Raw genomic sequence first — 24,856 nt, 5'->3', positions numbered from 1 at the left:
TGCGAATTGGTCAAGAGCATCTCCATCACTGCAAAAAACTCCATGGACAGTGCTGGTCTAGAGGTGCAAGGCCTACAGCATCTTTAGTGAGGCCTGGACACCTCACCAAGTGGCTGGACTGTCACTCTGTGGCCACTGAAGAAGGCTTTGCTGAATCCACGCCCCCTTCTCTGCAGCCCGTTCATTCCCTGCCTGGACCATTGTAGTGGCCCCCTCCTTGGTCTCCGTTCTGCCGTCTGCCTGCTTCCACCATCCCGGGATCTGAATGGCCTCTCAGGCAGACATAGGGTGCTGCCACTCCCTTGCTGTAAGCTGAAGGCTCTCCAACGCCCAGGGGCCAAAGCCTGAGGTGGCAGAGAAGACCGTGTATGACCCAGTGCCTGCTTTCCATGACTCCTCTGTGTTTATAGCTCTCCTCCCCTGACCCCGCTCCTCCCTGTCCGCTTTTGGCTCCAGGCTCACCAGGCCAGTGTTGATCCCAGAACCCGCCAGGCTCTTTCACACCTCTCTACCTTTGCACATGCTGTGGCTTCTGCCAAGAATGCCCTTCCCACCCGCCTCAGTTCCTAGAAGCCTGCCTTCTTGCTCAGCTTTCAGAGTCCAGCTCTGATGTCGCTTCCCCAGGGAAGCCTTCTCAGACCCTTTCTGGCACGGTTGACCAGGTTTCTCCCACAGTGCACGTGATTCAGTGGGCTGCAGCATTTCCCATCTCCTTCCCCACTAGGCTGGGAGGAAGGGCTGGGTCAGTGGTGAAGAATCCGCCTGCGATGCAGAAGACGCAGGAGATGCGGGTTCTATCCCTGGGCCAGGAAGATCCCCTGGCAGCCCACTCCAGTATTCTTGGATCATGGCAACCCACTCCAGTATTCTTGCCTGGAGAATTCCATGGACAGAGGAGCCTGGTGGGCTACAGTCCATGGGGTCACGAAGAGTCGGACACGACTGAGACTACTGAGCATGCACGTGTGCACGCGTAGTAGAGGGGAGGAAGGATTGGGAGAGGGAAATTGGGAAGGCGTGTTGAGATATTTGATGGGCAAGATCACAGCCAGGGATGGAATGACAGCTGTGGGGTGGGAAACCATGAGGGGGAATGGGACATAACCTGCAATAAAGCTATACTGGGGGGGGATGGGGACAGCTGGGAATGAGGGGACAGGTGGTGTTGGGGGGACAACTGAGGGTGGGGGAATAGATAGGGGTGGCTAGAAGGGGAAATGGGACAGCTGAGGGACAAAAGGTGACAACTGGAAAGTATGAGAACCCTATTTGGACAGGATGGGGGGTCTCAACTGAGAGGGTGGGCCATACATTGCTCAGGATGTGTGTGTGTGTGTGTGTGTGTGTGTGTGTGTGTGTGTGTGTGCGTACCTAGAGTGTAGTGGTGAAGTGTGGCTTGGGAACCACACCATCTAGGTTCCGATCCTGGCTCTCCCACTGCTAGCCACGTAGCCCTTGGGCGAGTTGCTTGACCTCTCTGACCCTTTAGTGTTCTCATCTGTGAGAGGAGAGATGATAATGGAACATACTGCATGGGACTGTAGTGAGGATGTATTTTATACACGTACGTGTATAGTTTAGAACAGGTTCTGGCATGTGATAAGCCCTGCGTGTGCTAAACTGTTATTAAGTGTGTGTGTATGTGTTACAGCATCCTGTGTGCTCAGAAAAGCTTGTTCTTGGCTTCTGATCAAATCCAGGCTTGGGAGGGGGGATGGGGCTGCTGGAGGGGCCATCCAGGTTCAGTGGGTCTGGGAAGCCTTTTGCCCACTTCCCTCCCTGTTCATCCACTTCCCACCCACTCGGTACCAGGGCCGAGTCCAATAGGTGTCCCTCTCTGTCTCTCTCTCCTCCTGCCCCACACTGCCCAGCCCTGGGCTGGGGGCCAGGGGATGTGCTTTAATTGTCCAAAAGCTTTTCAGCAGAATCTGAATTCATTGTTCGCCTGCCAGCGCGCTGGGGCCCTGCTCAGATAGAAATACCTGGACCGTGTGCTCAGTTCTGGCTGCCCGCCCTGTGGGTGGCGGTGGCTTCATCCTGTGCCCTTGGAGAGTCACTGGGGTGGAAGGTGCTGGGGATGGGAGATGCGAGAGGGGGAGGCCCACAGGGTGGATGGGGCCTCAGCCCCCAACCTGTAGGGTGGTCAACCCAGCCTGGCAGAGCTGTAGACGCAAGGGTTTTCTGGGGTCTGGGCTCCCCTGCTGTCCAGAGCACCATGGGAGGTGTGTGCCACCTCTTGACCTCATGCTAAGAACTGCCCTGCATCACGGCCCTGGATTGCTCTGGCTGTGTGCTCTCCGGGGCTCCTGGACCCATCCCCTCAAGGCGAGGCCACTGGATTTCATCCATGCACTGCTCTGCATCTCAGCCTTACGCTGCATGCTGCACTCTGTTCGTTTCCACGCTGCACTGACTGTGTGGACTTTTGTGCGTGTCTGTTCGCTCCGTCTGCAATGACCCGTTGTGCTGTGTCCTGTTGTTGTGCTGCCTTTTGTGTCTTTGTGGCTCTCTTCTGTGTCTTCTGTGCTGCGTGACCATCAGATGACGGTGTTGTGTCGGGCTTGTGGACTCTCCTGGAATCGGGCATGGTCTCTGACGACGCACCCCTGTGCTGTGCCAACAGATGGCATGCTACCACGATGCTGCATCTGTGTCACGTGGCCTCTGTAGGCGCTGCATGGTCGCCGTGGGCATCTGCACTGCATCGGGGATGGGCGGGAGCAGCCTGTCTGTGGTCCCCCATCCTGCTGTCCCGGGACAGCATCCCTTGCCGGCGCAGCACTTCTGTCCCATTGCTCCACTGCGCTGCCCCGGAGGTGCGCCTTCTCCTGGCCTGGCCCTGCAGCCTGCACCACTGCCGCTCTAACACTGCCCCTGTGTTATTTCGGCCTTTCCCTGTAGAGCCATGAGGTGTCAGCCGGTGTCCTTCCCGGGATTCTGTAGGCAGCCCCAGATGAGCAATGTCTTTGCTTCAAGCGGCTTCACTGCAGGTTTCCTCTGGCTCCCACTGCATGCTGCCCGAGAAATTGGGAGCTAAACTGCAGCTTGAGGCCACTTTGTAGGGCTCTGGACTGGTGTGGATTTTTACCTGCATTACCTTTGCAAGCACCTGGCGATGCACCTGTGCCCTGCACACCTTCACTGTCCTGGGCCTCTGCCTTGCACTGTACCTGTTCACCTGTTCGGGCGCTCTAGGATTTCAAGATCCAGAGCGTTTGCACCGAATTCCCTGTTTCACCTGGCGTCTTCATGACATTCCATTTCGGTGTCACTTTCTCGCCCTGCTCTCGAGTCTACACTTTATGTGCTCCTTGGGACTGTGTGGAGCACCAGCAGTTCCTTCTGCACTGCACAATGTCCTTCTCTTTGCCAAATATCTGTGTGTTAAGCCTGCCTCCTCTAGACATCCTTTCGGTGAGGATTCATGGAGCGCCAATATGTGCCAAGCCTAGTGAAGCTTGGGTGGACCCCCTTGGTGTTCTTCTATACACCTATCCCTTGGTGCCCAGTGCCAGCCCAGTGTACCCCTAATTGCTCACTGGTGCACTGTGCCTCCGAGCAGCTCTGGGTCATGGCCACGATGGATGGGGCACCTCTCCGGTGCGTCATGGCACCGACCCGTCCTGCTGTGCTGTGTCTGGTGCCGTGTGAGGTCTGTGCACCCTGGCTCTGTTCCCGTGCATTGTGTAACAGCATTCCGCCTCTGTGCAGTGTGGAACTGCTGCACTGCACCCTGACACTGGGGTCACGTAGCCCTCTCTCTCCATGGGACCATTGGAAATCCAGGTCTTTGCACTGCACATGTTCATGCATAGCCCTCTGCTTCTCTACTCTGCACTTAAAAAAATTATTTTAAAATATTTTGGCCATGCCATGTGGCATGTGGGGTCTTAGTTCTCTGACCAGGGATCGAACCCACATCCCCTGCATATGAAGTGCGGGGTCTTAAGCACTGGACTGCACTGTGGTTTTATGTGACACAGGCTGTCTGTACTACCAGGGTCCATGGACTCTTTGCCCACTGAACCTCTGCACAGAACAGCCCTCTCTTCAGCCCTTTGCCTCTGGAGTCCAGCCTTGCCCCATGTCTTCCCCTTCAGTTCAGTTCAGTTGCTCAGTCGTGTCCTACTGTTTGTGACCCCATTGACTGCAGCCAGGCTTCCCTGTCCATCACCAACTCCCGGAGCTTACTCAAACTCATATCCCTCAAGTCGGTGATGCCATCCATCCTCTCTCATCTCCTTCTCCTCCCGCTTTCAATCTTTCCCAGCATCAGGGTCTTTTCCAATGAGTCAGTTCTTCACATCAGGTGGCCAAAGCATTGGAGTTTCAGCTTCAACCTCAGTCCTTCCAATGAATATTCAGGACCTATTTCCTTTAGGATTCACTGGTTGGATCTCCTTGCAGTCCAAGGGACTCTCAAGAGTCTTCTCCAAAACCATAGTTCAAAAGCATCAATTCTTCAATGCTCAGCTTTCTTTATAGTCCAACTCTCACATCCATACATGACTACTAGAAAAACCATAGCTTTGACTAGATGGATCTTTGTTGGCAAAGTAATGTCTCTGCTTTTAATATGCTGTCTAGGTTGGTCATAGTTTTTCTTTCAAGGAGCAAGTGTCTTTTATTTTTTCCCCTTATTAACAATATGGCAGCCCTGCTGTTAATTTTGGGGCTTACTGTGCTTTTGATCCAGGAGTTGGGGAGTAGGTCTGGCTGAAGTTTCCTCTGCTGTAGCTGACTTCCTTCTCTTCTGAGTAGAGCTGGAAGGATGCTGGCACTGTTGGGTTCTGTATTGGCTCCTGTAGAGGGTAAAGCTCAGCTTTCTCACTCTGTGGCCTCGCCCTGGGTAATCTTCTTGGTTGCAGCTCTGCTGAATGCTGTGTGATTAGAAAGTGAGCATATTGCTGCCAGCCCTGCCCTTGATTAATTGATCATCAGTTATTTAGGGCTCTGGGGAGCAGCGCCAGGGAGCCCTAGCTAATGTCTGGCTGTATTGATCTGGGCCAGGAGAGCAGTGAAGTGGGCTGGGCCAGGTTTCTGGACTGGAATCATGGTCTTTGAGTCTGGGTAGGGTTGGTCAGGATCAGAAGAAGTTGTGGTATTTATATGAATGGAATATTCAGTTCAGTCGCTCAATCATGTCTGACTCTGTGACCCCATGGACTGCAGCATGCCAGGCATCCCTGTCCATCCCCAATTCTTACTCAAGCTCATGTCCATTGAGTCAGTGATGCCATCCAACCATCTCATCCTCTGTTTTCCCCTTCTCCTCCTGCCTTCGATCTTTCCCAGGGTCTTTTCCAATGAGATATTAGTCAGCCATAACAAGGAACAAATTTGAGTCAGTTGAACTGGGGTGGATGAATCTAGAGCCAGTTATACAGAGTGAAGTAAGTCAGAAAGAGAAAAATAAATATCTCATATTAATGTATATATATGGAATCTAGAAAAATGGTCCTGATGAACCCATCCTCAGGGCAGGAATAGAGACACAGATGTGGAGGATGGACTTGTGGTCACAGTGGAGGAAGGAAAGGGTGGAACGACCTGAGAGAATAACACTGAAATACATAAACCACCGCGTGTAAAATTGGTAGCTAGCGGGAAGTTGCTGTATAACACAGGGGGCTCAGCCCGGTGCTCTGTGACGACCTAGAGGGGTGGGATGGGGGTGGGAGGCACATTCAAGTGGGAGGGCATGTATTAATACATATGATGTATACATACATATGTAATACGTATGTAATATATATACTTATGGCTGATTCACGTTGTTGTACAGCAGAAACCAACACGAGTTTGTAAAGCAGTTATCCTTCAATTAAAAATGGAGAGAAAGGAACCAGCTGGGATTGTGCCATCAGTAAGTCCAGCCTTGGTTGGTATTTTCCTATACACAGGGCTTGGGGATGGTGTTCAAAGGCAAAAGAGACCTCAAGAAGGGAGGAGGTGGAGGTTAGACAGGCCTGAGATGGAGCTACTGTTGGGGTGGAGAACGTGGGATGGGGCTAGGTTGGGCAGGAACGTCCAAGGGTGAGTCTGTGTTGGTTCTAGGGTGGTGTTGGGCTACCTAGAAAGGGGGTGTGGCTTCAGATGATGACATGAGCCAGTGTTATCCTTGGGGTTGTATCTGAGTTCCCCAGGCCAGGGTTGGGGCTATGCCGGGGGTAGGGTATGAGGCCAGCCCCTAAATTTGTAATCCGTCGAGAGGAGTTTTGTTTCTCCTGGGGCCATCCCTTGGGAACTGAATGTTCTATTGACAAACCAAAGGGAACAAAAATCTCATTGCAAACAGACTCTGTTTACCTAGGGTCTTTGGAAAACACTGATGCTGGCTGGCAGCCGTAGTTGGCACAGAGCACCATTCCCTGTCTGGTGGGGAGGAAGTCTGGTGCTTCCATGTTTGTGGTGCCCACACGCACAGGCACACACGCACACACATGCACCATTCTCCTCTACCCACCGCGTACACTCGCCTCCCCTTAGGCACACACTTGCTGCTGACCGTACCCCCGCATGTAAACAGACGCCTACATGCCCACAGCTTCACAGTGCGCTGCCTGGGAGACGCACACTTTGAGACCTGTGCTCCCCTCACATACCTGTCCCCCTAGCATCTCTCTGCCCTCAAGTTATTCTTGCCCACATGCATGCTCACACAAATGGGATCAGAATTCTAGAGGTGGAGCAGCCTTAGAAGTCACCGAGATCTTCATTCTCATTTCATAGGTGAGCAAGTGGAGCTTCAGAGAGGGCAAGCCACTTGCCCAAGGTCACACAGGGAGTTAGAGGCTCAGCGGGAATTCGACCCAGGCCTCCTGCCTCCCAGTCGAGTGCTCACAAGTCAGCACCAGGCCATCACTCTCACTGGCATGTGCACGTGTGTGCATGCACACACACACACACATCTGTGCGTGGAAATACATGCATATGGAGGGGTGGAGACCCCCTCCTACACTCTGGTTCCTCTTGCAGAGGTTGCTTTGCCCCTTACATCACCTCATCCAGAGCCCAGCCGGATGTGGACAAACCATCATCCTCCCTTCCCAAATTGTGGCTGACGGTTGCTCAGGCAACCGCCTGCCAGATTGGGGAGATTAGCTGAGGAATGTAGCTGGGCCAGTTTGAGCTGAGGCTGGGGGAGCTGTTGGGGGTCCTGGGTTGATTCAGCCCACCCTCTCAGGGAGGCCCTGGCAGAGATGCTGTACCCGCAGAAGGGTCTGGTTTTCTCCCTGTCCCCAGCTGAGACTCTGTCCCCAAAGCATGGATGAGGCTGGGGGAAGAGAGTGTGAACATTTGAGCGTGTGTGTGTGTGTGTGCATGCACTCGCGTGCGCATTGTGCATCTCTGTCGGTGTGCTTGGAACATGTGCTGTTTGTGTCCAGGATGGGCATTTGAGGTCCCTTCCTCACTGGTTTCTGACATCTGGTTCCAGACCCCTTGATAACTTATCCCACTTCTGACCCTATAGTGTCCTCTAGAGAAGCCCCCTGCCCTCCTCATGGCTTATAGCAGGGGTCCCCAACCTCCGGGATCTGGTGCCTGATGATCTGAGGTGGAGCTGATGTAATAAGAATAGAAATAAAGTGCACAATGAACAAAATGTGCTTGAATTCTCACAAAACCATCGCTGCCCCCACCCTCCCGCCCTGTCTGTAGAAAAATTGTCTTCCATGAAACTGGTCCCCGGTCCCAAAAAGGTTGAGGACCTCTGGCTGATAGGATGTATCACTTGTCTCATCTGAATCCAGGAGCTTCTCTGCTCCAATACGAATTGTGTCTTCCCAACTCAGAACGAGGCTGGACCTCTCGCTCTGGCACTCGGCTCTCCTAGATCTGGCCTCAGCCTCCTGCCCACCAGTCTCATCTCCTATTGCTTTGGCCAGTCTGGGCTCCTCTCTGTGTCCTGGATGAACTGTGTTACCCACTACTTTCCCTTGCTCCTGCTGGTCCCTTTGCCTCAAACGCCTCTCTCCATCTGTGCTGGCCACAGTGACACCCATCCTTCCAGGCTCTGCTCAGATGCACCCACCTCCAGGAAACCTTCCCCCTGCACCTACCTTCCTCCGCTGACCACCTCCCCATCCCCACCACCGTGGCCTTGACTCTTCTGTTTTGTCTTGTTCCCTCACCTCACTCTAACTAGGAAGTCCTTGAAGGCAGAGCAGAGTCTTAAGCATCCATGTGCCTTTACTGGTGCCAACCTGGGGCCTGCTTTGTATTGTCAGTGGATGGATGTCCTGTGACTGGAACTGAATTGGCACATGTGGCCAGTCTTCTTGAATGAAGATAGATGGCTTAAATCCCAGCTTCTCGGACTTAAGATGTGGCCTTGGGCAAGCCACCTCCACCTCCTTGTGCCTTGGTGTCCATCTGTAAAATGGGAATAATCATAGTACCTACCTTGTGAGTTACTTTGAGGGATAGTGGCACGGCAGGTCCTGGTGGCAGGTGGCAGCCCTCATGGTGGCATTGATGTGTGTGTGCATGTCTGGGCCCAAGTCTGGGTCGATGGAGCCGGGAGGGATTTCCTGACCATTCTTGCTCTTAATGCAAAGTCTAATCTATTTTCTTCCCTCTGGGCTGGGGGCCCCCAGCAGGAGCTGGGTCTCTAGCAGAGGCGGGGACCTGGCTTTGGGACTTACAGCTCCTGAGCCATCCAGACTGGAGGTGATGGGGGCTTTTCCCAGGATCTGGGAGGGCAGATTGTTCCCATCCCAGGGTGAGCTGGGGACCAGGTCAGGGTGGGGCTCTCCATGGAGAGCCTGGCCCCAGATTTGTTATCCTCTAAGGACCGTGGCTGGAATGGGCCTGGCCCAGAAACTCAGGACTGGGGATGGACATGGGTCAGGGAGAGGAATCCTTCTGCCTCTGGAAGGGGATGCTCTGAGTGGTGACAGTCAGCTGGGGTCAGTCAGCCTGGTGGGGTCAGTTGCTGGAATTATTTGATAGCGGTCAGGGGTCGCTCTGGCTGTGGTCAGTTGGTCTGAGGTCAGTCAGTCTGGTCGAAGTCAGATGGTCTGGTGGTCATCTGGATGGGGCCACTGGCTCAGGTCTGTCTGTTTGGGTGTCACTGACCTGGGTCAGGCAGTCTGAAGGTTACCCTGGCTAAGGTCAGACAGTCTGGGGGTCCCTCTGGCCAGATCACTTAGTCTGGGAGTCTTGACAGCTCACGTGGCCTGGCCTGGCTTAGAATGGATGGGAGGAAGCCAGGGGGCTGGCATTCTCAGGCTCGCCCTAGGGCCACGGGTGACATGTGTGGGACAGCTGCCTTGTTACTTGTGAGGGAACAGGAAGGACCTGAACCCCAGGTCCTTCTGAACCCCAGCAGCACTAGGTCTTGGGGTTCCCTTTATTGCAATTCATCTGGCTCAGGGAGGCCTTGACTGAAACCCTCAGGCACAGACTCAGCTCAGGGTGAATGGAGTCAGCTGTCTCCTCCTCCAGGAAGCCCTCCCTGACCATCTCTACTGGCCTTGTTTTCTCTCTGTGCTGTGCTATGGGTCATTTTCTAGGGGGAGAGCCAAGGCCTCCCCAGCACAGATGGGGTTAAAACCTACCTTCCATAGGCTACAGGGCACATGCTGACCAGAGTTCTTCATGCAAAGAGGCAAAGTGCTCAGCCAATGTCCCGCCCCAGCTCTGAAGCGAGGCTTTTATTATTTTGTGCCATCCACTCTGTGCCAGCCTCGTGTCCACTTTATTTTACACCCTGATGGGGTCCGTGAAGAGGAAAGGGAGACCCCCCCCCAACAGCAGTGAGCCTGTGCATGCCTGGCTTTTGCGGGTCAGTTCAAGGGGCTGCTTCACGTGGTCTGTGACAACCTGGAGAGGTCCCCTGCTGCAGAGGGCACAGCAGAGCCTCCTGAAAGTCAGGCCACCGGCCATGTGTGCAGCTGCCCACCGCTGTGCCTGGCATGTGGCATTCAATCCCTGTTACTCTCTGTTGCTCATCCCTCCTCTCCTCGAGGCTGAGAAGGGGCTCAGATTTGCTCCTTCTCAGAGTGAAGGTTTTTCTGGTGGGGAGTGTGGACCTCAGCCTCGGATCACCATGGGCTCAAATTCTGCTTCTCTTACTCAGGCGGCTCAGGTGCAGAGCTCCTGTCTTCTGAGTGCTTGCATGTGCCGGCATTGTGCTAAGTGGACCCCTGTGTTGAATCCTCAACAAACCCCCATGTGGATGGGGAAGCTGAAGATGAGCAATGGTCATGGTCACAGGACCAGTACATTGCAGAGTCAAGATGCAATCAGTCTGTCTGATGCCAAAGCCCACTTACCTATCTACCACCTTATACTGTGAACAAATTCCTTCACCCCTTGGAACCTCAGTTGCCTCGTCTGTCAAGTGGGGAGAAGTACCAGTGGCTGGATAGGGCCTGGCATGATTTGTGTTTGCTTCCTGGCTGCTCATCCAGGCATTTTCCTGGGTCTCAGATGCCCAAGTTTACCCCCGGTAGTGGTGGCAATATGTGCTCAGTCCAAGCCCACCAGGCTCCTCTGTCCATGGGATTCTTCAGGCAAGAATACTGGAGTGGGTTGCCATTTCCTCCTCCAGGGGATCGTCCTGACTCAGGGATCAAACCTCAGTTTCTTGTATCATCCTGCATTGGCAGGTGGATTCTTTACCGCTGCACCAGCTCAGGGGAGAGTGCAAGCACCAGTTACTTCCTGAACCAGTGGTGTTCTCAGGTTTATTAGATCCAAGTCGGGGCTTTGATGAGCCAGCTAAGATACGTGGACCTCATTACCAACCGAAGGACTAGCATCTATTTCCATCCCCTCTTCCTGCCTCCCCCTCTCTTTATTTAAACTGTGCATAGTGGCTCAGAATCTTGGGAATTTGCTTCCTGTAGTCATTGGTGCCTGGACCTCACATGACAGTGTTTTTGCCTGCCATGTTCCTGCAGGCAGAGACCTCAGTTGGGTGGTGGGCATCCCTTGAGCTCATTCATCAAGTAGAAGTAACACAGTAGTGGTGCCTACTCAGAAGCCGAGGCCTAAACGGGACTCCACACTCAGCATTTAGCATTGTGCTGGGCTTGTTGTAAGTCACATGATCAATTGTTGTTATTTTCAAAGAGATGCCATCAAGGCTGGCTTAGGGTGATCGATTCTGCCAGTCCTGGGGCCCACTGTCTGTTCTCTCTGCAAAGATGCTGAACACTGACCATCAGTCAGGAGATCTTGGTTCAAACCCCGCCTCTGTCACTGACCTGCCGATTGACCTTAAAGGAGTCACTTAGCCTTTTTGGGCCTCAGTTTCCTCATCTATAAAATGGGGATAATTCTTGTCCTGATCTCATGAGTTGTCGTGAGACTTTAAAGGATAGTAATAATGATAACGTGCTTCCCTGGTGGCTCAGATGGTAAAGACTCTGCCTTCAATGCATGAGATCTGGGTTCAGTCCCTGAGTAGGGACGATCCCCCTGGAGAAGGGAATGGCAACCACTCCAGTATTCTTGCCATGGAGAATTCCATGAACAGAGGAACTTGGTGGACTGTAGCCATGTGACTTGACTGAGTGACAAACACACACACACACACACACGCACAGAGTAATAACAACCAGTTTTTGCTGAGGAGGGTCTTTAATGCGTGGTTGAGCTGTAGGGGGTTTTGGAACCACTGGAGGGGGTGGGCAATGTGGGAGGTCTTGGCATGGGGAGGAGACAATGGAAAGAGGGCCTTGGTGGGGGGAGAGGGTGGGGGAGGGAGCATTTTGTTGGAGGGAGCAGTTGGGGGATGGCTTGAGGAGACGGAGGGGAGGAGGGTGGGCCTGAGTAGGAGGGGACCATGTGGGCACCTGGAGGGTAGCCCAGGAGACCTTTGGGCCAGCACCTCCACTCCAGCCTGGGCTAAGCAGGTCCTGCCCTCACAGCTGGCTGCACCTTTGAGGAGACGAGTGACCCAGCGGTGCCCTGCGAGTACAGCCAGGCCCAGTACGACGACTTCCAGTGGGAGCAGGTGCGGATCCACCCCGGCACCCGGGCGCCTGCGGACCTGCCCCACGGTGAGCCTATACCCTCAGTCACCGTTCCTCCTTCGTCTCCTTCCAGGACCAGGCCGCCTACCCACTGGCTCTGTTACCTTGGGTCCATTGCATAACCTCTCTGGGCCTCATCTGCTCTGTAGTGACACATATGACACTGTGAATGTGGAGGTCCCCGGACTCAGACCAGTGGTGTACATCAGGTAGTCTTACCTGTAAAATGGGCGCAGGTTTTCAAGTCCTCAAAGACCCTTGTAAACTCTAGGATAAAGCCCACCTCCCGCTATTCCTGGGGCAGCTTAGCTCAGGATCCTCCTTACTCCTGCCAAGTCTTCCTAAATCCTCCACCTTCAGGGAGGCTTCCTTCTCCCTGTGACTGAATCCTGGTCCCCCAGGACGTCAAGATGCTGACAGAGCAGTCGCCCTGAGGGCTAGATGTGTGTAAAACCTTCCCTTCCTCTGCCCCTTTCTTCCTACAAGTCCCAGGTCTTTCCCAGCTTTTGCCTTGTCCAGTCCCTATTTCAGGATGAGGAGCATTTGGCTTCATGAACACTGGACTGGGAGTCAGGGAACTAATTACATAGATCCTAGTCCTGGCCTTCTACCCTGATGATGGCCTCGAGTGCACTGAGTCATGAAGCCTGGGCTTCAGATCCTGGCTTCATCACTTTACCTGCTGTGTGGTTTCTGGCAAGTCACTTAACTTCTCTGAGCTTCCATTTCCTTAAATGTAAAATGGGGCACAGAATAATTCATTTTATAGTGTTGTAATGTACATAACCCAGGGGTGGCCTGTTCAATGAATGCTTAGAAACAATTGTTGGAGATATTTGAGGGGCCTAACTACTAAGATCCACCAATTGCCATTGGGTAAAGAATCAACTGGGGATTAAGAAGAGGATAAGATGGATGGAGGCCAGATTGTCACCTTTCTTACTGATAAAGGCTGGATCAGAGGACATAGCATAGTAGGAAAACCAAATGGGCTTGCTGGGGGAACCCAGAACTGGATAGCTTGAGGCCCCTCCCCTTGGCCCTGTCACAGTAGGAAGCCAGGACCTTTGTTGGTCAGCTCACAGAATGGCCAATATCACATCTGCTGTCAAGAGTGCATGGGAGGGACAGCAAAGGTTCTCACTGTGGGGCCAGGACTTGAAGCCAGCAGGAGGGAGGTCCTCCATGACCTGACCTCTGCAGCCTGGCCTCCTACCCCAGCCTCATCTCCTGGAGCCCTCTGGTGTCTCCCTGCTTCTGTGCGTTTGCTCACACTCTGCCCTCCATGGGTCATTTGTCTCTGCCTTCACAGGACTCTTAGCTCCTTGTTTGACCTCTGTCCTGGCAGGTGTCAAAGTCTGAGCTGGGTGACAGTGAGCTGTCAAGGTGCCCACCATGGCAGGGATGCTGAGTGGGCCGACTTCATATCCCCAGGGCCCAGCCTTGGCCTGAGATGGGTTAGCCTTCAGGTCCAAGGTGGCTGATTTGAGTTCACCTCTTACAGTCCTGACCACTTTGTGTAGGTTCAGCTTCTCTGTCTCCCCCACACCACCAGAGACAGACCCAGTGAGAAAAGGGGATGAGAAATTTCATATGCAGTATGGGCCTTGGGCTGGATCCTAGGGATGCAGTGGTGAGCCAGATGGATGGAGTCTCTGTCACATTTTAGGGAAGGGAGCTGGGGGTGGAGAGAGAAGGGAGGAGGGGGGATTCATCGTTGAAGTCAGAGAGCAGGAGAGAAGAGAGGGTGGGGCAATGGGGATGAAGGGAGTGGCTGAGAGAAGCGGGAGGGATGCAGAGTGAGAAAAAACTAGGGAAAAGAAGAGAGAGAGGCAGAGGGAGCAGGAGGAAGAGGCAAGAACAAAGTGTCAGATTGAAACGGGGAGAGAGATGCACACACAGCTGCTCACAGGGAGAGGAGAGAGGATGGAGGCGTGGGCCAAGAGAGACTGTGCTGGGGGCTGGGATGCATCCCTTCCTGGGTGGGATGGGGATCTGGAGTTTTGTTTACGACCCCACCAGGACTGATGCAGGAGCTGCCTTCTTCACAGGCTTCTGGCTCCCGCAGATGAATGCGATTCCCTCCAGTGGAGTCCCTGGAGAGCCCTCCTGGAGCAGGGAGCCTCGTGGTTTGGGATCTGAATGAGCTTGTGTTGGCCGGTGGCCAAGCCTGGGAAGAGGCAGCCCTGCGTGGCTTCGGGCACCCTCTTGGCAGCTGCTGGGGCCTTCTCCCCACAGAGGGGAGGCCATAATCCCTCAGCCAGGTCCGGAGGAGTCCAGCTCCCTTTTCCCCCTCTGCCCCTCTTCCCCCTCTCCCCTTCCCAGCGTGTAGCCTGGATCTCTGGGGAAGGGACAGGATTGCCTTTCTCCAGGTTTGAAATCAAGAGAAATTGTATCCCAGGAATTTAGATTCAGGGGGGTGGGGGCCTGAAGGGAAGTTAGAGTCCTTTCATTCAATCTCTGTTCTGTATGTTCGTTCAGCTTGCAGACCTGTGCTGGCAACACAGTGGAGCCCCAAGGAGCTCCACAGGCTGGTGGGGAGAGTGATACACACTTTATTAATGATCCAGGTGCCAGGACAGACACCCGTAGGGGGATGCAGGGGTGGGGGGGCTTCAGAAGAGGTGGACTTTGAGGGCCTGTCATGTGCCAGACTCTTGACTCCTGAGATGACTGTCATAGTCCCTGTCTCCCAGGACAGCTCAGTATGTGGGAAAAGACACGGACCAACAGGAGCTTGGATGGAGGTCATTAGGGGTGACGTGAGGAGCAATAAAGGGTTTTGACAAAGCCAGATTTGTGTGTTTGTTGCTGCTCCAAGCCTTTCCTTTGGGAAAGGGATGCAGGGAAATGGAGGGACTTATCCCATAAGTCAGAACTGGGACCAGAACTCAGGCCCCCTGACTCCACATGAAGTCCTTTGTTTCTGCCTCCTCCTCTGTGCCCACCTGACCGTGGTCCTCCCCTACGTTCTCAGCTCCTGCCTCTTCCCCCTCTCTTTCCAGGCTCCTACTTGGTGGTCAATGCTTCCCAGCATGCTCCAGGCCAGCGGGCCCATGTCATCTTCCAGAGCCTGAGCGAGAATGACACCCACTGTGTGCAGTTCAGCTACTTCCTGTACAGCCGGGATGGGCACAGCCCGGGCACCTTGGGCATTTATGTGCGTGTCAATGGGGGTCCCCTGGGCAGTGCTGTCTGGAATATGACTGGATCCCACGGCCGTCAGTGGCACCAGGCTGAACTGGCTGTCAGCACCTTCTGGCCTAATGAATATCAGGTGGGCTGGGTTCAGTCTGCAGTGAGTGTGATTGGGAGTGTGGGTAGAGTGGGGTGTCAGTGTGAGGTCAGGGTAACCAAGTGGCCAAGGTCGGAGTTAGTCAGTGTTCAGCATCAGGAGTCCATCTGTGGTCAAGGTCAGTGGCCAGTCTGTGGTTCTTCAGTAATGGTTCAGTCTGGGTTCAGCATCAGAGGTCATTGTTAACAGTGATAGTTTGTGACTGGGGAAGGGGTGCGTTGGAATAGTGCTGACTTGGAAACCCTGTCTTGGCTGCCAAGTTTTGCGGCTTGAAGGTAACATCCATCCGAGTTGGATGGAACCTCTGGCCTTGACCTTGTTAGCTCTGCGTGCTGACACCCTCTGCCACAACCAGCTGGCTTGGTATGGAGGGTAATTGTGAGCTGGGGCTGACCTCTGCTTGTTGGGGAGGATGGGGCTGGAGCAGAGCTTGAAAGGGGGCTCTTGTGGGCAGGGCTGGAGAAATGTCAGATGACAGGGACCCTCCTGCCTCCCCCAGGTGCTGTTTGAGGCCCTTGTCTCCCCAGACCGCAGGGGCTACATGGGCCTAGATGACATCCTGCTTCTCAGCTACCCCTGCGGTGAGTCCTGGCCCCGTGGGGCGCAAGGTGAGGGGTGAGGGCGGCCACGGCTCCTGCCGACAGGGGGGCGCTGGCCCAGCTTACGCCAGGGCTCTATTCCGGCAGCAAAGGCCCCGCATTTCTCCCGCCTGGGCGACGTGGAGGTCAACGCGGGCCAGAACGCCTCGTTCCAGTGTATGGCGGCAGGCCGAGCAGCGGAGGCCGAGCGTTTCCTTCTGCAGGTGAGCGGGGGTTGGGGGTGCCCGGGGTGTGTGTGTGTTGGGGGGACCTTAGCCAGCTTCTTACGAAAAGTTCAAGCTCCCTTGCGGAGGGCTGAGGCCTTCTGTCCTTCTCCAGCGCCCAAACACAGGCGTCCTGGTTCATTCTAGGCTCTCTGCCCTCTTGAGTGCCCCGTTCTTCCGACATCAGAGCGCGGCTTCAGGTTCCCCCCTCCCCGCCATCCCCCGTCTCCAACCACACCCCGCCACCAAGGCAGAGCGACCACATTCCCGTAATCGGGCCCCACACCTTCTTAGGGCAGGGCTGGTTCCAGGAATCCCACACGTCCCTGGGTAGTTTCGGGATGGCGAAATGGGGCCGGGACAGTTTACCACTCCGTTCGCCCGGGTCAGACTGAGATCTGGGCCCTTCTTCCCCGGCTCCCCTGACCCACTGGTCCCTCTCCCGGTTCAGCGACAGAGCGGGGCCCTGGTGCCCGCGGCCGGCGTGCGGCACATCAGTCACCGGCGCTTCCTGGCCACCTTCCCGCTGGTCGCCGTGAGCCGCGAGGATCAGGACCTGTACCGCTGCGTGTCCCAGGCCCCGCGTGGAGCGGGCGTCTCCAACTTCGCTGAGCTGATCGTAAAGGGTGAGCGAGCAGTCGGCCTCCGAGGGGCGGGGCGGGCGAAGGTGGGGTGGGAGTGGCTTCTACTGGGGGGCGGAGTCTCGTCGATGGGGCGTGGCCCGCGGACGGGCAGGGAAGGCCGCGTCCGACTCCTGGTGTGCTCTGACCTCCCGGGCCGGGCTCGCGGAGGGGGCGTCATTTCCTGGGAGATCCAGTCCTAATTGAAGGTCAGGGTGGGGAGGAGGTCCCTCTGAGAGGTGGGCCCGCGTGCGGACTGGGTCAAGGTGTGACCCGGGCGAGGCGGGATCGGGCTGTGGGCCTCCCAGGGTTGACCCGAACTGACAAGTGGTCAGCCCTTAGAGGCGAGGACTTCGGGATCTGGAAGGGAGTGAGGGAGAAGGTGTGAGGTGAGGGGCAAGGTCGGCTTTTGGAGTTCGGCGTCTCTTAGGGCCTGGGCATTTAGTGAGGGGAAGCAGTCTAGTCGAGGACTTGGGGGGCTGCATGAGGAGCCTAGGGTAGGGGTGAGGGACCAGGAGGGCTCTAGGGGTTTTGGGTGTTGCAGAATGAGGAACTGGGAGCCAGGGATTCATAGCGGCACCCGTCTGGCTCCGTCTTTCCCCCATCTCCTTGCAGAGCCCCCTACCCCCATTGCACCCCCGCAGCTCCTGCGCGCCGGTCCCACCTACCTCATCATTCAGCTCAACACCAACTCCATCACTGGCGACGGGCCGATCGTGCGAAAGGAGATTGAGTACCGCATGGCGCGCGGCCCGTGGGCCGAGGTGCACGCCGTCAGCCTGCAGACCTACAAGCTGTGGCACCTCGACCCCGACACGGAGTACGAGATCAGCGTGCTGCTCACGCGCCCGGGTGACGGTGGCACCGGCCGTCCGGGGCCGCCCCTCGTCAGCCGCACCAAGTGCGCAGGTGGGTGCTTCCTGGCTTCATTACCTCCTCCGGATACCCAAGTATGGACTCAGGGCAACCGAGGGGCGAAGGGCACATTCTGAGGGTAGTATGGCCTCCCTCTGTGCTTCTCAAACTTTCTGAACCATTGTGATTTTCGCTCCATCCCAGTTATGGTAAAGAAAAGGATGATAGCTAACACTTTACTCTGTGAAGGACACATGTGTGTGTGTCATATTTAAAACTCACAACAACCCCATGATCTAGGTACTCTTGTCAGTACCCATTTTACAGATGAGGTGTAAAATCTGTAACCTCTGTACAGATTATCATGAATAGAGATGTTAAGTGACTGGCTCAGAGTCACACAGCTAGTAAGTAGCAGAACAGTAAGGGATTAGAACTCTTGACTGGCTGGCTTCAGAATCTGTGTTCTTAATTCTACACTGTATCATCTAGATAAAATAAACAACTAAACAGCATAAAATAAAAGCATATTATTAAATTCTAGCTGGATTCTCTCATCTGGGCATTTAAGTCTGAGGTCTGCTTTTTCTTGTTTAAAAGGGTAAAGCATCTGTTATGAGCGATGGCACACCTGCACCAGAGGAGACTTTTTTGTTTAATCAGAAGAGAGACTGAGAACAGAATGATTTTCTTACTCTGTGATTTCAGCATTTTTGTGGTTGTTGTTGAATTTTTATTGCCATATAAAAGATTCGTATGTGGTTATAAGGAAAAATACAAGAGATTTTCCTTTTCACTTTACCCTGTTTCCTGCAATGGTAACATTTTGCAAAACTGTAGTGTAATATTACTCTCAAGATACTGACATTGACAAAATCCACAGATCTTATTCAGACTTACCCAGTTTCATTTGTCCTCATTTGTGTGTATGTGTGTATATTTAGTTCCATACAGTTTATTTTAGTGTTGGTTTGTGTATCTACCACCACAGTCAAAAGATACTGAACAATTCAATCAGCTTAAGGATCCTTTGATTTGCCCTTTTGTATCATTGCTGTCCCTCCACCCCAACCCCGTGGGAACTACTAATCTGTTCTTCATTTCTAAAACATGTTGTATAGATGATAAAATCATACATTATATATATATACAGTATATAACCTTTTAGGTTTTTCTTTGGTTCAGTTCAGTTCAGTCGCTCAGTCGTGTCTGACTCTTTGCGACCCCATGAATCACAGCACGCCAGGCCTCCCTGTCCATCACCAACTCCTGGAGTTCACTCAGACTCATGTCCATCGAGTTGGTGATGCCATCCAGCCATCTCATTCTCTATCGTTCCCTTCTTCTCCTGCCCCCAATCCCTCCCAGCATCAAGTTCTTTTCCAGTGAGTCAACTCTTCGCATGATATTTATTCACTTTATTTACATGTATTTATTTCTTTTTGGCTGCACTGGGTCTTCATTGTTGCCCACGGTCTTTCTCTGATTGCCGCAAGCAGGGGATAATCTATTTGCTGTGCAAGGGTTTCTCATGGTGGTGGTGTCTCTTGTGGCACACAGACTCTAGAGCACAGGCTCAGCAGTTGTGGCAAATGGGCTTAGTTGCCCAGCAGAATGTGGGATCTTCCCAGACAAGGGATCAAACCTATGTCTCCTGCATTGGAAGTCGGATTCTTAATCACCAGACCTGCGGAGATGTCCCAGTATGTAATCTTTTGAATTGCCTTTTTAATTTGGTAATAGCTTTATTGAGATATAATCACATCTCACGCAGTTTGCTCATTAGAGTGTATAATTCAGTGGTTTTTAGTATATTCACAGAGTTGTGCAACCATCACCACAATAAATTTTAGAACATTTTCCCCTCCCTCAAAGGAAGGCTTGTATCCTTTAGCAGTCCACCCCTCCCCTCATGTCCCATTAATACTTCCAGCCCTAGACAGCCACTAATTTATTTTTTGTCTCTATAGATTTGCCTTTCTGGACATTTTGTATATAATGGAATCATATAATATGTAGTCTTTTGTGACTGGCTTCTTTCTCGTAGCATACTTATTCAAGGTTTGTCCATGTTGTGGCATGCTTTAGTACTTTTTATTGTTGAATAATATTCTATTGTGTAGACATACCATAATTTACTTATACATTTAGCAGTTGGAAGGCATCTGCATTGTTTATACTTTTTGGTTATTATGAATGGTATTGCTATGGGTATTAATGTAGAGATTTTTATATGGACATATGTTTTAATTTCTCCTGAGGGTATAGCATATACACATCATATGGTAATTATGTTTAACCATTTAGGAAACTGCTGGATTGCTTTGCAAAGCAGCCATTCCACTTTACATTCCCATCAGCTGTGTATGGGGGTTCCAGTATCTCTACTTATTCACTAACACTCATTATTATCTGTCTTCTGTTTATAACCCTCCTGGTGGATATGAAGTGGTGTCTCATTGTGGTTTTGCATGTCTTTGATGGTTAATGGCATCCGGTCCCATCACTTCATGGGAAATAGATGGGGAAACAGTGGAAACAGTGTCAGACTTTATTTTTTGGGGCTCCAAAATCACTGCAGATGGTGACTGCAGCCACGAAATTAAAAGACGCTTACTCCTTGGAAGGAAAGTTATGACCAACCTAGACAGTTATTCAAAAGCAGAGACATTACTTTGCCAACAAAGTTTCGTCTAGTCAAGGCTATGGTTTTTCCTGTGATCATGTATGGATGTGAGAGTTGGACTGTGAAGAAGGCTGAGCGCTGAAGAATTGATGCTTTTGAACTGTGGTGTTGGAGAAGATTCTTGAGAGTCCCTTGGACTGCAAGGAGATCCAACCAGTCCATTCTCAGCTTTGGGATTTCTTTGGAAGGAATGATGCTAAAGCTGAAACTCCAGTACTTTGGCCACCTCATGCGAAGAGTTGACTCATTGGAAAAGACTCTGATGCTGGGAGGGATTGGGGGCAGGAGGAGAAGGGGACGACAGAGGATGAGATGGCTTGATGGCATCACTGACTCGATGGACGTGAGTCTCAGTGAACTCCAGGAGTTGGTGATGGATAGGGAGGCCTGGCGTGCTGCGATTCGTGGGGTCGCAAAGAGTTGGACACGACTGAGCGACTGAACTGAACTGAACTGATGGTTAATAATATCAAACAAGTTTCATGTTCTTATTGGCCATTTGTATGCCTTCTCTGTATAAATGTCTATTCAGATCCTTTACTCATTTTTAAATTGGGTTTTTATCTTTTAATTATTGAGTTGTAAAAGTTCTTTATATATTCCAGATACTTGACCCTTATCAGATATATTTGCAAATATTTTCTTCCATTCTGTGAATTATCTTTTAATTTTCTTGATGGTGTCCTTTGAAGCACAAAGGTTTTTAATTTTAATGAGGCTCAATTTATCTACTTTTTCTTTTGTTATTTGGACTTTTGATGTCACATCTAGAAAACTTTTGCCTAATCCAAAGTAAGGAAGATTTACTTTTATTTTTTTCTAAGAGTTTTATAGTTTTAGTTCTTACATTTAGGTCCTTGACACACTTTGAGTTAATTTTTGGATTTGGTGTGAGGTAGGAGTCCAATCTCATTATTTTGCTTGTGGGTGTCCAGTTGTCCCAGCACCATTTATGAAAAAGACTATTCTTTTCTCATTGAATCGTCTCAGCAGTGAGATTGACTCTTTTGGTCAGTGTAGTTCCCTGGGGATTCATCCAAGTTGTATAAATCAATAGTTCATTCCTTTTTAATGCTGAGTAATATCCCATGGTGTGGCTATACCAGAGTTTGTTTAACCATTCATCTGTTGAATGACACCTGAACCGGTCCCAGTTTTTGGCTGTTACAAGTAAAGCTGCCATGAGCATTCATGTACGAGTTTTTGCATGAACATAATTTTTCATTTTTTTCTGGGCTAAATGCCTAAGGATACAAATGATGGATCATATGGTAATTGCATATTTATTGCAGTTTTATTGAAAACTGCCAGAGTTGGTTGTATTGTTTTATATTCTCATCAGCAATATATGAATGATCCAGGTTTCCACATCCTTGCCAGCATTTGGTGTTGTCCATTATTATTATTATTTTTTTAAAATTTTAGCCATTCTGAGATGTGTGTAGTAATATCCCATCCTGGTCTTAATTTGCCTTTCTTTAATGCCTAGTGACATTAATGGGCTTCCCTGTGGCTCACCTGGTAAAGAATCTGCCTGTAATGTGGGAGACCTGGGTTCGATCCCTGGGTTGGGAAGATCCCTCTGGAGAAGGGAAAGGCTACCCACTCCAGTATTCTGGCCTAGAGAATTCCATGGACTATATAGTCCATGGGGTTGCAGAGAGTCAGACACGATTGAGCACCTTTCACTTTCCATGCCTACTGATGTTGAACATCTTTTCATGTGCTGTTTGCCATCCGTATATCCTCTTCATGAATTATTCATGTCTTTGCCCATTTTCTAATTGGATTATTCATTTTTTATTGTTGAGCTTTGAGAATTCTTTACACATTCTAGATACTAGTCCTTTTTTGGGTATATAGTTTGTAAATATTTCCCCCTGGCTTTTAGCTTGTCTTTTTCCTCCTCTTCACCTGGGCTTTCATGGAATAATCATTTTAAATTTTTATGAGGGCCAGTTTATCAAAACTTCCTTTTATGAACTATGCTTTTAGTGTCAAATTTAAGAACTCCTTGCATTGCCCTAGATTCTGAAGATTTTCTTCTATTCTTTTTTTTTAAATAAAAGTGTTATAGTTTTACAAATAAATCCATGATCCATTTTGAGTTAACTTTTAGATAAGCTACAGAATTTGGTTGAGGTTTATTTTTTTGCCAATGAATATTCATGTGTTTTTAAGAGCTGATCTGAGAACCATCTAAATCACAGTTTAATGCCACACTTGGAGAGACCCTTGGGTGGTGGGTAAGAGTATTCTAGGGGAGATTACCTTCTAGCTGAAGGACCTGTGTCAGATTAACCTCTCCAACTTTAGTCCTGTTGTTTTATAAAAGGGGATAATAATAATGTTTACAGGGTAAATGTGAAGATTCATTCAACACATGTTTATTGAGTGCCTATTATTTGTCAGATACTGTTTAGTTGCTAGGGATATAAGACTGTGACCAAGATAGACAAAGGCTGCTAGTGTATGAGTTCCTCATGCCCAAACTGCATGGCACTCACATTCTGGCGGGTAGTTGTTGTTCAGTCACTAAGTCGTGTCTTTGTGAGCTCATGGGCTGCAGCACACCAGGCTTCCCTGTCTTTCGCTGTCTCCCAAAGTGTGCTCAAACTCATGTCCATTGAGTCGATGATGCCATCCAACCAACTCATTCTCTTTTGCCTCCTTCTCCTCCTGCCTTCAGTCTTTCCCAGCATCAGGGTCTTTTTCAGTAAATAGACTCTTTGCATCAGGTGGCCAAAGTATTGGAGCTTTAGCTTCAGCATCAGTCCTTCAAATGAATATTCAGGGTTGATTTCCTTTAGGATGGACTGGTTGGATCTCCTTGCAGTCCAAGGGACTCTCAAGAGTCTTCTCCAACACCACAGTTGGAAGGCATCAATTCTTTGGTGCTCAGCTTTCTTTATGGTCCAACTCTCACATACATGACTACTAGAAAAACCATAGCTTTGATTATATAGACCTTTGTCAGCAAAATGATGTCTCTTCTTTTTAATATGCTGTCTGGGTTTGTCATAACTTTTCTTCCAAGGAGCAAGCGTCTTTGAATTTCATGGCTGCAGTCACCATCCTCAGTGATTTTGGAGCCCAGGAAAATAAAGTGTCACTGTTTCCGTTTTTTCCTCATCTATTTGCCACGAAGTGATGGGACCGGATGCCATGATCTTAGGTTTTTGAATGCTGAGTTTTAAGCCAGCTTTTTCATTCTCCTCTTTCACCTTCATCAAGAGGTTCTTTAGTTCCTCTTCACTTTTTGAAATTAGGTTGAAGTCATCTGCATATCTGAGGTTGTTGATATTTCTCCCAGCAATCTTGATTCCAGCTTGTGATTCATTCAGCCTGACATTTTGCATGATGTACTCTACATGTAAGTTAAATAAGCAGGATGACAATAGGTAGCCTTGATGTACTCCTTTCTCAATTTGGAACCAGCCTGTTGTTCCATGTCCAGTTCTAACTGTTGCTTCTTGACCTGCATACAGGTTTCTCAAGAGGCAGGTAAGGTGGTCCGGTATTCCCATGTTTATAAGAATTTTCCACAGTTTGTTATGATTTACACAGTCAAAGACTTTGGCATAGTTAATGAAGCAGAGGTTTTTCTGGAATTTTCTTGCTTTTTCTATGATCCACTGGAAATTGGCAGTTTGATCTCTGGTTCCTCTGCCTTTTATAAATCCAACTTGTACATCTGGAAATTCCCAGTTTCGTACTGAGAGCTAGCGTGGATGATTTTGAGCATTACCTTGCTAACATGTGAAATGAGTGCAATTGTGAGGTACTTTAAACATGCTTTGGCATTGCCTTTCTTTGGGATTGGAATGAAAACTGACCTTTTCCAGTCCTGTGGCCACTGCTGAGTTTTCCACATTTGCTGGCATATTGAGTACAGCACTTTAACAGTATCATCTTTTCAGATTTTCAGTAGCTCTACTGGAATTCTATCATTTCCACTAACTTTGCTTGTAGTAATGCTTCCTAAGACCCACTTCATGCTCCAGGATGTCTGGGTTTAGGTGAGTGACCCCACCTTTGTGGTTATCCACGTCAAGACCTTTATTGTACAGTTCTTGTATTCTTGCCACCTCTTAATCTCTTCTGCTTCTGTTAGGTCTTTACCATTTCTCTCCTTTATTGTGCCCATCTTTGCATGAAATGTTCCCTTGGTATCTCTTAATATTCTTAAAGATATCTCTAGTCTTTCCCATTCCATTGTTTTCCTCTATTTCCTTGCATTGATCACTGATCTTATCTCTCCTTGCTATTCTTTGGAACTCTGCATTCAGTTGGGTATACATCTTTTCCTTTCTCCTTTGCCTTTCACTTCCGTTCTTTTGGCAGCTATTTGTTAAGGCCTCCTCAGACAGCCATTTTGTCTTCTTGCATTTCTTTGTCTTTCTGGCAGGAGGAAGTAGTAAACAAGTGGAATATATAGATTGTCAGTTGATGATCAGGGTTGTGAAGAACAAGCAGAAAGGGGGAGGGTGTGAGGTTTGGAGAACTGTTATTTCAAAAAGGCTCAGGGACTGTTTTACCCGAGAAGGTGACATTTGAGCAGAGACCTGAAGGAGGTTAAGGGACAGAGCCACACACAGGAAGCTAGAGGAA

General features: G+C 50.6%; 1 protein-coding gene across 4 annotated transcripts in view; it reads left to right on the top strand.

Annotated features, from left to right (window-relative positions):
* Nucleotides 1–24,856, top strand: part of PTPRU (protein tyrosine phosphatase receptor type U) — an 88,448-nt gene that overhangs the window by 5,735 nt on the left and 57,857 nt on the right. For all 4 annotated transcript variants that reach the window (XM_061390301.1, XM_061390292.1, XM_061390282.1 and 1 more), the window contains exons 2-7: nt 11,883–12,014; nt 14,993–15,264; nt 15,782–15,863; nt 15,969–16,084; nt 16,536–16,710; nt 17,320–17,613. In XM_061390301.1, the coding sequence (XP_061246285.1) occupies nt 11,883–12,014; nt 14,993–15,264; nt 15,782–15,863; nt 15,969–16,084; nt 16,536–16,710; nt 17,320–17,613 (1,071 nt within the window). The remainder of the gene's footprint in view (nt 1–11,882; nt 12,015–14,992; nt 15,265–15,781; nt 15,864–15,968; nt 16,085–16,535; nt 16,711–17,319; nt 17,614–24,856) is intronic.

The sequence above is a fragment of the Bos javanicus genome, chromosome 2 (assembly GCF_032452875.1).
Source record: "Bos javanicus breed banteng chromosome 2, ARS-OSU_banteng_1.0, whole genome shotgun sequence".
NCBI classification, from domain to species: Eukaryota; Metazoa; Chordata; class Mammalia; order Artiodactyla; family Bovidae; genus Bos; species Bos javanicus.
Note: the sequence above shows the minus strand (reverse complement) of the source record. Positions and strands in the feature narration are given on the sequence as shown.